General features: G+C 36.0%; 1 protein-coding gene across 4 annotated transcripts in view; it reads right to left on the bottom strand.

Moving 5' to 3' along the window:
• The window catches only part of Nox4 (NADPH oxidase 4), a 146,682-nt gene that overhangs the window by 80,469 nt on the left and 50,395 nt on the right, over positions 1 to 15,818 (bottom strand). For 3 of the 4 annotated variants that reach the window (XM_048360097.1, XM_048360100.1, XM_048360098.1), the window contains exons 7-8: positions 8,795 to 8,867; positions 5,147 to 5,227 (exon numbers count right to left, since the gene is read on the bottom strand). In XM_048360097.1, the coding sequence (XP_048216054.1) occupies positions 5,147 to 5,227; positions 8,795 to 8,867 (154 nt within the window). The remainder of the gene's footprint in view (positions 1 to 5,146; positions 5,228 to 8,794; positions 8,868 to 15,818) is intronic. The other variant, XM_048360099.1, reaches the window with a different exon arrangement.

Raw genomic sequence — 15,818 nt, forward strand, 5'->3', positions numbered from 1 at the left:
CTATGCCATCCATCAGCTCCAAGGAACTTTCCCAGGCATACACACACACACATACATACATACATACGTGTGTGTGCACACATGTCTGTATGTGTGTTCTGTGTGTATTCAATCCATGATCTGCTTTACCATGTGCATATTCTTAATTATTAATAGTGTCCTCTTTCATTCTCAAATGTCTAGTCTGGACAATGAATTCCACAGTACTGCTAATCCGAAGATAATGAAAGGAACACTGGAAAGACAATGTAATGAGGTGGAGATTATCTCCCCCAGGGATACACTGTGACTGATAAGCACCCAAACCTTGGGTCTGCTGTCCCTGGGGCCCCTTCAGGCTCCCATCTGACTTTCGAAGAAGCACAAGTGCCACCACCCACAGGAAAGCTCTTTATTCTGCCACATCAGTGGTAGTGAAGAGAGACAGCAAACGGAAGTAAGTGGCTTTTAAAATCAGCAATTCTAAATTTTAAATATATTGCTCAAAACCTGACAGCAATTAGTATCATTAATATCATACCCCTGTGGGCAGGGGCTGCTAGTTCAAATCATCACAATAATCTGCATCACAAATATTTGTCTAACCCTGGTTAACTTCTTAGGCAAAATCTATAAAGCCAACACTGACTGTGGTTCATCAATGTCACTGTAAAAACAGCTGTCCCTTCAGTTGTCCCCGGCTTAATCACACACATAGAAAACCATTCATTTAAATGCCCTAGAAAACATGACTCAAGTAGATCAGAAATGGATCTATGATTCTTGCCAACAAATGGCACCCAGTGGCCCAAAACTCAATTTACATAAAGAGTAACTAAGTCAGACTTGCACATCCATGTTCACTGCTGCACTATTCACAATAGCCATGCTATGAAAACAGCCCACATGCCCTACAATAAATAAGTGGATTCAAAAACCACAGTGCCTAGACACAACGGAATGTTACACAGCCATTAGAAACAATAATATTATGTCATTTGCAGGGAAATAGATAGAACTATAACAAAGCATATTAAATGAGGTAAGCTAAGCTCAGAGAGTCAAATGGCACATTTTCTTTCATATGTGGTAGCTAGATCTAACATACACAGTCACATGATAAATTAATTATACAGGACTCTAGGCATTCACACACAGTGAGACCAAAGGAGGACACTTTTAGGAGAGGAACACCAAGGCACAACGCCTATGTGCATCTGATCCTACAAAATGATATTTATTGAAATGGAGTACAATCCTAAAGTACAGAGGTGAACAGAAATGTAAAGTCAATATAAAGTCAAGTAAACAGATTTAACAATTCTGTTTTCCTCATATAGTCAAAGGCTAGATAATAAAATAATCTAAATATTTCCCAAGTAAAGATCTGTTTAAGTTACTAACCATGATGCAAAAGGCAACTTAAAAAGACTTAACTACTTTATCAACAAAAAAAAGAATGTTCTGAAAAAATTGGAAAAGTTGTTAATAATGATTGGTCCCATACCAGAAGCACAATCCACACTGCTTTTTTTAAAACTAAAATTAAACAATTATTTTTGTATTTTGTGTATGTGGAAATAGTATACACACACACACTTAAACAAGGTATATGTAGGTGTGATAAATGATGGTGAAACCTCTTTAAACAACATACACTTGACCAGAAGAGGAGTATTATCAAGTTAAAACATGTCTTGTTTGGGATGTTGGTGCTAGTGAAAGGGAGCAAAAGAATGTAGAAGAGGAGAGAGGGAAACTCAAATACTTTAGATAGGTAAGTGAAGGAACAAGCATGCTGAGCCTGCTTTGGGAAAGGTGAAGGAGAATATCCTATCATGATAAAGATGCATGATCAAGATGCAATGCATACTTAAGTAGGCATGTTAAAGTGAAATCCCTGTGTACAACCAATTAATAATCATTTTCAAGAGAAGAAACAATTGATTGTTTTGAATTGCAAAGAAACATGTTTCCTCCAAGTTTTAATGTAGCAGTACAGAAAGGCAAATAATGCGTAATTAATTGTACTATTAAATTTTTGCATCTTGCTTGGCACCCGTGGCTCATACTTGTAATCCTAACCACTCAAGGAGGCTGAGATCTGAGGATTGTGATTCAAAATCAATGAAGTAACTGAAAGTGGAGTTTGTGGTTCAATTATTAGAGCTCTAGCCCTGAACAAAATCAGCTCAGGGACAGCACTCAAGAGAGAGACAGACAGACAGACGCACGCACGCACACACACACACACACACACACATACACACACACAATTACTACATTTCGTCTTATCTGACAGGAAGAAAGGAAAGAAAACAGATATATCAAACCCCAGAAAAGTCCAGATAATAATCTTTTCAAACCTCTTAAGATGAAATTCTCAGAACTAGTCCTCAAAAGCATATAGTCTGGAAGTGAAACTAAGCGTTTTCACATCAAAGTGCCTCAGTTTGAATCTAGGCTCCATCACTAGGTATATTTCACCAAGTTTTGTTTTTTTCCCATCTATAAAAAGCTAATAACAATATTACTTATCCTCAAAAATTTTGAACACTGAAGAACATAAAATACCCGAGGCATTTTGAATTTATACTTGGTAGTTTGACCAAACTGTGGTAACAAAAATAATAAATTGAACACAAAAATAGATTTCAAAAATAAAATATTTAACTCCCATCCATGTATTACATAGCTCAACTGATCGAGAACAGCTCAGTCTCACGTACACAGCTGTGTTTCTATCCCGTGATCTGCTGCCTCCCTGTTATTCATTCAGTGAGAGTCTGCCTTTCAAAATGCAAAGTAAAAGTGAAGGTGCTTACTTGAAGTGGTAAAGTAAAAACTTCAGATTTGTGGAAAGGCAGCCCACATTTATTGTGGAAGTTGGGCAGTGCTGTGGGAAAATTGAATCAAACATCCACAGCACTGGAGATAAAGAGTATATAGTGAGACAAAGGATAAAGGGGGAACCGATGCAACAGCAATACTTACAAGGCAAGATATTATTAACCAGTTGTAAAACTGCTGGAGGAGGGACGATTAGGGAAGAGAGAAGGTGGAAAAAAAATGAGGAAGGAGATAACAAATTTGACAACAAATGTAATCCCTACCTTAAGTATGTAACTGTAACCCCTCTGCACATCACCTTGGCAATAAAAATAAAAATTTTAAAAAGAACGAAATATGATCCACTTCTTGGTAATTAGTATTCATGTTTACAACAGTAATTTTGTGACAACAAAATTTTGTGACAACTACTCCATGCTACTCCAAGTTACATTGTACATGAGACAGGTAATTTTGAGTAATTCTATCGATGTCGTTTATTTGTTTGTTTATTGCCAGTCCTGGGGCTTGAACTCAGGACCTGAGCCCTTTCCCACAGTGCCCATTTCCAGCTTTCTCTGCTTATGTGGTGCTGGAGAATTAAAACCCCAGGTTTCATGCATGCAAGGCAAGAACTCTACCACTAAGCCACATTCCCAGCCCCTTGAGTAATTTTAGACTACGGGACTTTTTATCTTGATGACCATGATTTTCCTCAAAGGCAGTCAGTCTCCTTGAAAGCGTATACTGTGGATGCCAAGGGTATTGCTATGAGCAACACCTTCTTCTTACTGGTCCATATTATGACCACAGGATCAACAAATTTTATTGCAAAGCCTTCTGAAGGAAAAACTAACAGGGCACTGGTGGCTCACATTTGTAACCCTAATCACTCAGAAGATGGAGATCTTGAAGATCACAGTTTGAAGCCAGCCTGGGCAGGAAAGTCCATGAGACCCTTATCACCAATTCACCACTAAAAAGCTTGAAGTAGAGCTATACTCAAGGGCTAATGGCCTGGCCTTGAGCACAGAAGCTCAAGGGACAAGAACAAAACAAAAACACAAAAAAGGAACAATGGTCTTTAATCTTTCCTTAAATTTACTTTTGCTCCTAGGCTCCTAGAATGCAGTGACTAAACTATAAAAACATTTAAAACATCTGTGCATTTGTAGACCTTAACACCTTGCATGTAGTGGGTATTTAGAACTGGAAGAAAGCCTTGAGAGGATCCGGGCTGTCATCAAGACTGAGAAGCACAAAGCTTGCTCAAAGTGAGGCAATCAGAGCCTTCCTAACATGGGTTGCTATGTACTATGTGAGGAGAGGAAAGTAGAAAAGATCCCTGAGCAGCTATAGTGAAAGGCAATGAAAAAGCACCTGGTATTAAGTCGTAATACTTTGCTTCCTGCTCTGGATCTGCGTGCTGGACCTAACGCCAGTTACCCACCTATTACTGTGTCCAGGGAAGTATGAAAGTCAAGCCAAACCTCCATGTCCAGTGCTGGAGGCCAAGGAGATAAAAACTTATAAACAGATACTCACTTTTTGTCCCATGACCCCTTGTTTATTTTAATCACCATAATTTTGAGGACATCGCTAGGGTACAAATGCTTGTCAGAATATTTGAAGAATATGTTTTGTAAAAACGTAGGATGTTTCCTTTTGTTTTTATTTTTTGACATGTACTTGTCTTTGGTCTTTTTAAACTTTTGTTTTTCCTGACAATTACTGCCTGTAGACATTTTATAAACCCAAAACTGGTAATGTCACAGTGGCAAGACAGTTTCTAAGAATCAAAAAAACAAAACAATAGTATCCAGGTGCCAGTGGCACAGGCCTATAATTTTAGTTACTCAAGAGCATGAGACATGAAGACTCCAGTTCAGTGTTTAGGCAAAAATATTTCATGTGACCCTTATCTCCAATTAACTAGCAAAAAGTCTGAAGTAGCACTGTGGCTCAAATGGTACAGCACCAGGCTTGAGCAAAATGTTAAAGGACAGTGCCTAGTCTCTGAGTACCAACCCAAATACCAATCTAAAAAAAACACCAAAATATCTCTTACTTTCTTTTAGAGAATATTATGATACTATATGGGGCTTTAAAAACAATGGAACAGTGGGAGAAGCAACTATTGTGTTCAATTTAAATATACTTTTATATTGGCCTCATTAAACTATGTGATGCTAAATATAGATTTATGCCTTTCAGTTGTGACAACATTAACTTCAAGACACCAAATTCTTTGACCATTTCCCATGAAAACTCTTCCAGAAGTATCTCTCATTAATCTATGTTTAAGCACATATGGTTTGGGTATTTTTTTGAAACTTACCCTGAAACATGCAACACCAGCAGCATGTAGAAGATAAAGAAGAGGTTATGTGTATACCAGAAGATGTCATAACCGGAAATTCTGCAAATGAATCAGATAATTTCAATCCCATTCACATCCCATCTCACTGAAAAGATATATATTTGTTGCAAATATATCACAATTTTAAAAGTACTAATTCATTTGAGATTCATCTATTAATACCAAAGTATAAATCCACCACACAAAGTTAGCGTAGAGAAGTTATAAGTAACATTTTTGTCCTTATGGAAAACTGGTGGGTTTCAAATAAAGACACATGGGAAGAACTGAAATAAGGTACATATGATTAAAGCTGTCATGAAGTTCAGTGCTGCTGATTCATGCTTGCAATCCTTAGAAGGCTGAGATTTTGAAGGTCAAGGTTCAAAGCCAGAGTGGGCAGATAAATCTTGAGAGGCTCTTATCTCCAATTAGCCAAGCAAAAAGTTAAGCAAAAATTGTGGCTCAAGTTGTAGAGCACCAGATTTGAACGACAACAATAACAAAAAAAAAAAAAAACTAAGCAAGGAAGACTGTATAATATAAGGTGAACTTGTTCCTGAGCTATATTTTACGGTTGTTGGACAGCTCATTTGTTTGTTTATTGAATTTACTGAAGTGATTCTGAAATTCATCTGTGGGAATATCCAGGTGCATGTTGTAAAAGAGGAATAAAGGGAAAGGTGCTCCTTTATGACTTTTTAATGGCAGTTATTATATATTAACTTCTTCAAATCTCTACACATTTCTCTCAGTGAACATAAAAGGACTTTCTACTTTCAGCTTCTCATGATTAGCTATGCTTTGTTGTAACAAAGAATAGCATCTCAATTTTCAAATTAGAGGTGGTATAAAAAGGTTTTAATATTTATTTTTTATTTTTATTATCATTTTCAAAAGTTTTATTTGCTAATAACAGTAAATGTATAAATTTTAAATAGACTATTACATCTACTTTTCTGGAATTGGTGATGATACATTGTTATCTTTTATTCATGCTTCATTTCTGAAGATATGTAAATAATATCAGAATTAAAAGTATCACCTAGGTATTTTTTTCTGATTCTTAAGGAAATAATTCTATTATTTTCTTATGAATTGTGCTCTCAATTCTGGTTTTCATTCTTTCTAATTATGTAAAGAAAAAAATTTAATTACTATCTTATTGACTATAATTATCTTGATCTATACATAAAGGTAATATTAATAACTATCATTTAAAAACCTGTTAAGATGAAAAATGTTTATATTCCTGTTAGCTGCAAATAGGATCTATTATTTATTTTAAAAGATTGGCACATATGGAACCATCTGTGTACTCTCTCCCATTATAAGAAATCAAAAACTGGAGCATTCACTTAAATTTTTAATGTTTTAATGGAAAGTAGAAGACGGTCTCTATGATCCATTTTTTTAAATAAAAGAAGATTCTCGTGATTAAAGCTAGAGCAAAGAAGGAGCTATAGAATGCCTATGAGAACAAATTCAGTGGCTGAGTGGAGGGCAGAGGCTTATCTTCATATCCCACCTAATGCAACCAGCTCTCAATTAAGAACATTTCCCTGGCTGTTTCTCAGCTTGTTATCTTCAGTCCTGTACATCAACATAACAAATGCACCATGACCCTTCAAGAACTTCAAAAACTGTTAATGCAAACTTTCCATAACATTAAACTGTCATGTATTAGTAATGATTTTCTTTTGCGCAAGGAAGCAATTTCTAATGCCAAATAAAAGTTTTAGAGGTAAGTTTACCATTTAACCTAGTTATTCAACATCTAGAAAGTATTTCTTAGGACATCATTAAAAAAATTCAGAGACATATAGGTGAGGGTTCATATTTCAATCTTTTAAAAAATGGAAATGACCAACAATATGGACCTAGGAAAATAATGTCTGTCTATATGGTACAGTACAATATCACACTCTCAGACAAAAATATTGACACTGAAGAATGTTCAGCGCATACTTAAATAAAATCAGACTGAAAATAATACTATAATGTTACCTTGTTTAGATACATAAATAGATAGCTGACAAGAGATTTAAGAGAGTATGAGAGTGATTTTGGAGGAAATAGGGGGAGGGGAACTAATAAGCAAACATACAGTAAGATTAAGTCTATAAAAATAAACACCAGAATCTTAGCACAGTGGTGTAGCGTTTTTGTTTTAAATTTTATTTTAATCGTAAAGGTTAGATTGTAAAGGGGATACAGTTACAAAAGTCATATAATGAGTACATTTCTTTTTAGACCAGTGGTGTAGTTCTTTAAGCTAAATACTTAATACATGGAGATTGAAAAGATGGAAGTTTGAGGCCAGCTTAAGGGAATAAGTAAGATTCACAACTCAACCCACAGCTGAGCATGGTGGCAAAAGCCTGTCATCCTAGCTACTCAGGAAGCATAAATAGAATATGGCCCAATCTAATCAGACAAAGACACAAGATTCTATTTAAAACTATCCAAAGTCAAAAAGGCTAGAAGATTGACTCAAGTGGTAAGAAACTGCCTAGTAAGGATAGGGCCTGAGTTTAAATATCAGTACTTCCAGATAAATAAAGATTAAAACATCAGCACTAGAAAGTATATGATGATACTGATCTCTGAATTTACTAGTGAGATTTTAAAAGGGAAGTGAATATTTCAGTAGCATTGTTTAGAAGTACAGACTCATTTGTATATATTATTAGGAAATTCTTTTCGAAACATTTATTTATGTTTTCATTAAATTTCACAACCTATCAAATAGAATGCTTTAAGATTTTTTCAAAGTTACAAGGAATATATTTTTTTCTTCCATAAAACTTTGATAGGAAAGCTAGGGCACTATAAACATTCTCCAACAGTTATATCCACCCAAAAGAACACATGAAAGCACTCTGATTAAGTATATCTGAAATTGCTCATAATACTCTAATTAGAAAATTAATATGAGGACTGGGAATGTAGCTTAGCAGTAGAGTGCTTGCCTAGCATGCATGAAGTCCTGGGTTCGATTGCTCAGCACCACATAAACAGAAAATGCCAGAAGTGGCGCTGTGGCTTAAGTGGTAAAGTGCTAGCCTTGAACAAAAGGAAGCCAGGGTCAGTGCTCAGGGCCCGAGTTCAAGCCCCAAGACTGGCAAAAAAAAAAAAAAAAAAAATTATTATGAATACAGGTATTCTCAATTATTTCATCAAATATTTACCAATACTGTTTCCAAACTTTATTTAGATTGTTATATTACAAAAATAAATGAATAAGTAATAAAAATTCAAGTTAAAACTGCCATCAGCATATTAGCTGTAAAATAATTGTAAATCATCTGATCCTAATAATTGTAAAGTCTATGAGTTGCGATTGCTATGCTTCAGAAGGAAGATCTAGAAAAACTCCAAATTCATTGGTTATTGAAGTTTGAGTATACAATTCCTATGGATCCAAAAATGCAAAAAATAAATTCTGAAAACAAAATATGTTTCTATAATGTCTTTTCCTCTGTCTTTGTTCTCCAGAATAATCCATTAAACAGAAAACTACATTGAGAAAATACTGTAATCAGCAAAAATTTCTCCTCTGTATGAAAATGAAGACAATCTGAAAAGAAATCTAAGTAATATGGACTGGTAGACGCTGGCTCTTACCTTATTGCATAGGTAGAAGCTGTAACCATGAGAAACAGCACAAGCACCATGCAGACTCCTGTCAGGCCCGGAACTACAGAGAAAAAAAGAAGAGTATACAAGTCCATTTTAAGTTAAATCATACTTTAAAAAAATTATTACCTTACTGTACATCAGTTTGATAATAAAAATTTGAAAAAAAAATAAAAATAAAATAATCTTAAAATTAAAAAAAAATGTGCTGGGCTATAAGAAGCAAGATTCAAAATACATATCTTAATGTATGTTCGCCTTCAAACAAGCCTTCTTAAAAATCACCAGTTTGAAATCCTTAGAGTCTGTTTTCTTCTTCTTTCAATAGAAGAGTCCATTCCTACATTCTAAACTGTCATACTCAGAGTTGTGAATCTGTACTTACTTCTGCATATTCAAATTGACCCAATATCCATGACAATTGCCAGGGTGGAGGGGCGGGCGTCCTTTCTGGATTTTTTCCCCCATCCTATACTCATTTTCTTCCCTCTCACCTTTTTCTAAACTACTAATTTCATCAGTTTCTTGTTCAAATAACTCAATTTGGACTTTAATATCTGAAATAATTTTAAAGAAAAAATTTTTCTCTTAAACTAAAGCTTTTTTAAGAGGCAAATGTGCAAAGAAGAATTATATATTTGAAAAGGAAAGCAATGAAAAGGACCATTCCGAGCAAAATACATTTCACAGATGAAATGCCGTGACAAATCCCAAGGAAGAGAGGGAGGAAAGAAAGAAGGCAGGAAGGAAGAGGGAGGGAGGAAGAGAGGAAGAAAGGATGCTCAGTTAAAACACTGTGGGGTAAGGAAGAAGGTACCTGTGGGAGGGGGATGAATAAAGATAAATATTTCCATGTATAAGAATAGGACAAGAAAACCTGTTAAAAATTGTTTAAAGAAAAAGGGGTAAAGAAGAGTGAAACAGAGGAAACTGATTGAAAATTTTATGCATACATATATATAATATATGTATATATATTCATTCCAATGTATATGTGTACATTTATTTCTACATATACATGTTTATTCCAATGTATATGCATACTCCAGTGTGTACACACATATATAAATGTAAATGCTAAAACACAAATACATACATTTTATGTGTGTGGAAATGTCGCCATGTAACCTCCCTGTATAACTAACGTATGGTAATATAAAAAAAAAGAACTGTAGATTTCAAGAAAAATTACTGCATTAACATTTGCAGACATTTTTCTTCCTAATTAGTATGGAAAAATATACACTAGCATAATTTAAAAATACAAAATGTGCAAACATCTTCATGTCTCAAAAGAATTACTGATAAATCATAAATTGCAGATGAAATAACAATAGGCACTTTTTGCTACATTTTCACTACCACATTTAATATTCTATCTAGGCTATACTTTTTCCCTCTTAAAATCAAACAAACAGCAGAAAGTTCTAATGGCTCTGAGAAACTCTTAAATTGGGACACAAAGTAAGATTGCTGAAACAAATCTGCCTGGAGAAATACACACATCCCTTCACTTATCTTCTAGGCAAGACACTGCCTGTGAAACGGAAGGGCTACCAGGAGTGTGAGCCACTTGTAGAATCAGACACGCAGGGTGCAGACTAAGAACAGTATAGATATGTATTGTTTGGATCCAAGAGGTTTAGAATCATTGGAAAATAACATTGAACTGATTACAACAGAAAAATATCCCAACTGAAGGGCCACAGGAATGATGAAAGATTCAATCTTTCAATTCTTGAGTGCTTTCTTCTGCTCGCTTTCCCCAAAGTATAGATTTAGAACCCTTAGGAAATGTGTTTCCTGATGTACCTAAAGTAAGTCAGATCTTCCTAGGTTATTTTCTTTCCCATTATCTTTTCCATTTCCTCCACGTAAATGCTCACTTCCTGGGAATAAGAGAAGAAAATAATCTAACTTACACTAAAAAACAACAGGTTCAGAAAGAATCTGTTTAAAAAAAACAAAAAAGACTTTGCCTCGCCCCACAAATAATATAGAAAATCAACAGCATTCTTTAGTGACAAAAAGCAGATCAGTTTGATGAGGGGTAGAGGACAGAAGACATTATTCAGATACACTAATGGAAACGCTTGGCACCTTAATGTTGCTGATGGTTAGACATGATTTGTAATATGTGTGTGCATGTATATTGAAGCCAATCAAATTGTATAATTCACATGTATGTGTAAATTAGTAAACCTCAACTGTAAATCAAAACATTTGAAGAGGAATGAAAAAAGGTTGTTCTCCCTGATTTTAAATAACTAAAAAATAGACTCTCACTTAAGCTAATGATTAACAAATTGTTAGAATCCAAAATAGCTACACAGAATGAAATTTGTAGTTGGAAAAGTCTCTGCAATGACTTTATTGGGCCTTTGCTAACATTACATAAAAATGTTTCTATGTAGTTAAGAACATGTAGTTATATTAGACAGGGACTGTCTTTAGAGCACCTCACTAGAAGGACACATGAAAAAATGGGTGCCAAAGTGTATTGCTGAACACTAATTCTTGGAGACCTGAATCTGTGTTATTCACAAATGCTAGCTAGCCTCATATGATGGCTGAAAGCCCATTTGACTGAAAGCCCAACTATATACATGAGAGAGATAGGAGACTAGTCATTGGAAACAGATACCCTGAAAACACTAAAGGAAGGACTAGGAGAAACACTTGGGCTCCTAGGCACAGGACGGAACTTCCTTAACAAAGACCCAGAAAGGCTACAAATCAAAGAAAGGTTGGACAAATGGGACTGCAACAAACTGCAGAGCTTCTGCAGTGCAAAGGACATAGCTCACAAGATAAACAGCCCACAGATTGGGAGAAGATCTTTACCGGCCATTCAACGGACAAAGGACTCATAGCTAAAATATATGCAGAACTAAAAAAATTACATTCCTCCAAAACAAATCCTCAAAGAACCAATAGCCCCCTCATCAAGTGGGCTAAAGACTTACAAAGAGACTTCTCTGTTGAGAAAATGAGAATGGCCAAGAGACATATGAAAAAGTGCTCTACATCACTGGCCATAAAAGAAATGCAAATCAAAACGACATTGAGATTCCATCTCACCCCAGTAAGAATGTCCTATATCAAGAAAACCAACAATAATAATTGTTGGAGGGGATGTGGCCAAAAGAGAACCCTACTTCATTGTTGGTGGGAATGTAAACTGGGTTCAGCCACTCTGGCAAGCGGTATGGAGATTCCTCAGAAGGCTAAACATAGAGCTCCCCTATGACCCAGCAACCCCACTTTTGGGTATCTATCCAAAAGACCATAAACAAAATCACAGTAAAGCCGCCAGCACAACAATGTTCATCACAGCACAATTTGTCATAGCTAGAATCTGGAACCAACCCAGATGCCCCTCAGTAGACGAATGGATCAGGAAAATGTGGTACATATACACCATGGAATTTTATGCCTCTATCAGAAAGAATGACATTGCCCCATTTGTAAGGAAATGGAAGGACTTGGAAAAAATTATACTAAGTGAAGTGAGCCAGACCCAAAGAAACATGGACTCTATGGTCTCCCTCATAGGGAATAATTAGCACAGGTTTAGGCAAGTCACAGCAGAGGATCACAAGAGCCCAATAGCTATACCCTTATGAGCACATAAGATGATGCTGAGTGAAATGAACTCCATGTTATGGAAACGATTGTTATATCACTGTTGTAACTACTGTCAACGTGCTATGTGTAACTGTAGCTTCTATTATTGATGATCCTCTTGTATCCCCTTCCTGTGGTTGTACCTACACTATCTCTGTATCTTATCTGAGCATTTTGGAAACCATGTATACTGGTAAACAGTGGTATATAGGGTAAAAAAATACAAACAACTACAAAAGCAAAAAAAAAAAAAATGTTAGCAAGCCCCTACCTCAAAAACAGGCTGGACATAATAGTATGCTGTTGTAATCTCATTACAAGAAAGACAGCAATAGGAAGATCATGGTCCAAACTTGACCTGGACAAAAGCATAAGACCCCGAACATGGCTCAAGTGGTAAAGCCCTAGCCTAGCAAGTACAGTGCCCTGAGCTCAAATACCCATAGAACTAAAACAAAATGAAAGAGAGCACAAAAATCATAATCATCCACTGACCAGTACAAAGACATAGTAGTGTATTAAAGTCTTAGAAATACTCACATCAAAACCTCCAGCTAAACTTAAGTATTTCTTCAACGTATTTCACCAGTGAATTCCTTTTAGAGCAGAACGTGACAACCACATTGAAAATCATAGAGGTATGAAACGGTAAACTTCAGCCATTTTAATATGAAATAGATCAGACCAGCCAGTGGTGTACATATTTTGAGTTCATGGTCTTATAATTGTTCCTAGGCAAAACTCTAATCTTTTTTAATCTCTTGTAAACTAAGAGAAATGATCATAAACTATGTGTATGAGTGGGGGGGGGGGTATTTGTGTGGGTGTACGTGCACATGTGCTGATTCTGAAGGCTGAACTCAGGACCTGGACACTGTCTTTGAGCTTGTTTGCTCAAAGCTAGCATTCTACTACTTGAGCCACAAATCCACTTCCTGCTTTTAGGTGGTTAATTGGAAATAAAGAGTCTCACAGATTTTCCTGCCCCAAGTGGCTTTGAACCACAATCCTCAGATCTTAGCCTTCTGAGTAGCTAGGATTACAGGCAGGAGACTGAACTGGCACCTGGCAATGACAACTATTTTTAACACTTATTTTAATCAGAATGACATGTTGTACATTTTAAAGTCGTGATAAAAAGAATTTATTGGTTAGTTTTGTTCTTTTCTTATTTTTTTTGCCTGTCCTGAGGCTTGAACTTGGGGCCTGGACTCTGTCCCTGAGCCTCTCTGCTCAAGGCTAGCACTCTATCACTTGAGCCACAGGACCACTCTGGCATTTTCTGTTTATGTGGTACTGAGGAATGGAACCCAGAGCTTCATGCATGCTAAACAAGCAGTCCATCACTAAGCCACATTCTCAGCCCCATTTATTAGTATTTTTAAATGAAGATTGGGATAATCCAAACTATGAAACTATTAAATTCTTAATATAAGTACCTTTTCCGTTTGTTATGTAGCAAGTGTAATTAGCACATTTTGTCTACATAATTCATTCTTTTTCTTTTTATCTCCTGAACAATTTAAAGGCTAGAATGCAGGCTAAAGATGTACTTCAGAAATGCAGCACATGCCTGCCTTGCCCTAGGCCCTGAGTTCAATTCTCAGCACCACCAAACAAGACTGCAACTTGTAAACATAGTAGATTACAGATCAGTGAAAGAGGAAAACTTGTGAATAACAATGAAAAAGAAATCTTGCTATAGTTAGAATGGCTTAAAATTCGAAAACAGGAAAAGGGAGACTACCTTAAGAAAACCCCAAGTTCCAGTCACAGGAAGCACACAGCAGAGAGACCCCCCCTATATCCTGGGATGCCAGAGAGAGGTACGTATCAAATAGTAGAGTTACAAGGTGCTTGTAAGTGCTCAGATTGGTATGTGTAGGTATATGGAGCGGACCATTAAATACTCATCCACAGAGACCCAGGCAGGCCAACAGGATTCAAGTAAATGATTGAAGTGCTGTTCTCCTGGTGTACTGCAGAGCACACCCAAACCCAGACTGAGAAGCCATCACATCACTAGCTTTATCTCTAGCTACATCCCAACGTATTAGATATTTATAGCTACACAATCCAATTGTCAAGAAAAGGTAGTTAAAAATTACTGGGCTAGTGTGATTGCACCGGACTGAGTTACTTCCCAGATGAATACTCCTTTTCTATGAGCCCTTGAAGAAGTTATGAAACCAATTCTATACTGGATTTCTTAGGAAAATAGAAATGTTTAGTCATATTTTTTCATCTTTGTATATTAAACTCATTGAAGAGTAGTCTTTAAAATGAAGAATTATAGCTGAGCACCAGTGGTTCACAACTGTAGTAATAGCTACTCAGGAGGCTGAAATCAGAAGATTGAGGTTCAAAGCCTGTCTGGGCAGGAAAGTCTGTAAGATACTTATCTCCAATTAGCCACCTAAAAGGTGGAAGTGGAGTTGTGGCTCAGGAAGTAGTAGTGTGCAAACCTTGAGCAAAAAGAAAACAAAGGCTCAGGGACAGTGCCTAGGCCTGAGTTCTAGCCCCAAAACTGGGTAGAAGAAGAAGGAAGAAAAGGAGAAGGAGGAGAAAGAAGAGGACAGAAAGAGGTATACTGCATTATCATTTCTAGATGAACCTGAGTTTCATTTTCAAAATTCCTGATGTCATCAGAAGTAGGCAATCTTCTATTTACTATCCTCTTTCTGTCTTACTTCTTCTAACACAATTGGAAACATAATTGTATTGACTTATGCAAGCTTTTCTAAGTGAAGCTAGCTGTTGAGTATTTAATTGTCATCATAGGATAATATCTAATTTAGATATGTAACATATAAGTATTTAAAGTGAATGCTTGTGTAATCCAACCTACTAAAGTTATTTCAATTTATAAATTGCTAATTTAAATACACTTTTGCCAGTCCCCTTGTAGCAAGTTTAACTATAACTTTGTCACTTGTTCTTCTATAGACTTTATTTTCCAGAAAACAATGTTAGTTTTTTATTCTTAAGTTGCAGTGAAAAAATTTAAACCCAAAGAGAGAAGAGTATGAGATAAGCACACTAAAATCTGAGAAACCCGTCAACTAATAAAAATGCCATTCACCACCAGGACAGCCCCAAATATGCATATGTATTCCTGCACTTGAACTTAATTTTTCCTAGGGACTGCACCTAAGAACACTTAAAGATGAGTGTGGAATTTTCAGTCAGTAGCAACAATTCAAAAATGAAATGTAATCCCAAACTCTCATTATCCAAAGTCTAATATCCATGTCTATCATTGAAAGTAGTAATAAAACAAAGTCTATTTGTAGAAAATAACATCTCCCATCCTCCTGCCAACCATAAATTCTACAGTGCTCTCTCACCAGCTACTACTGTCAACCAGTGGGGTCAACCAGATGAC

This window comes from Perognathus longimembris, chromosome 13 (assembly GCF_023159225.1).
Source record: "Perognathus longimembris pacificus isolate PPM17 chromosome 13, ASM2315922v1, whole genome shotgun sequence".
NCBI classification, from domain to species: domain Eukaryota; kingdom Metazoa; phylum Chordata; class Mammalia; order Rodentia; family Heteromyidae; genus Perognathus; species Perognathus longimembris.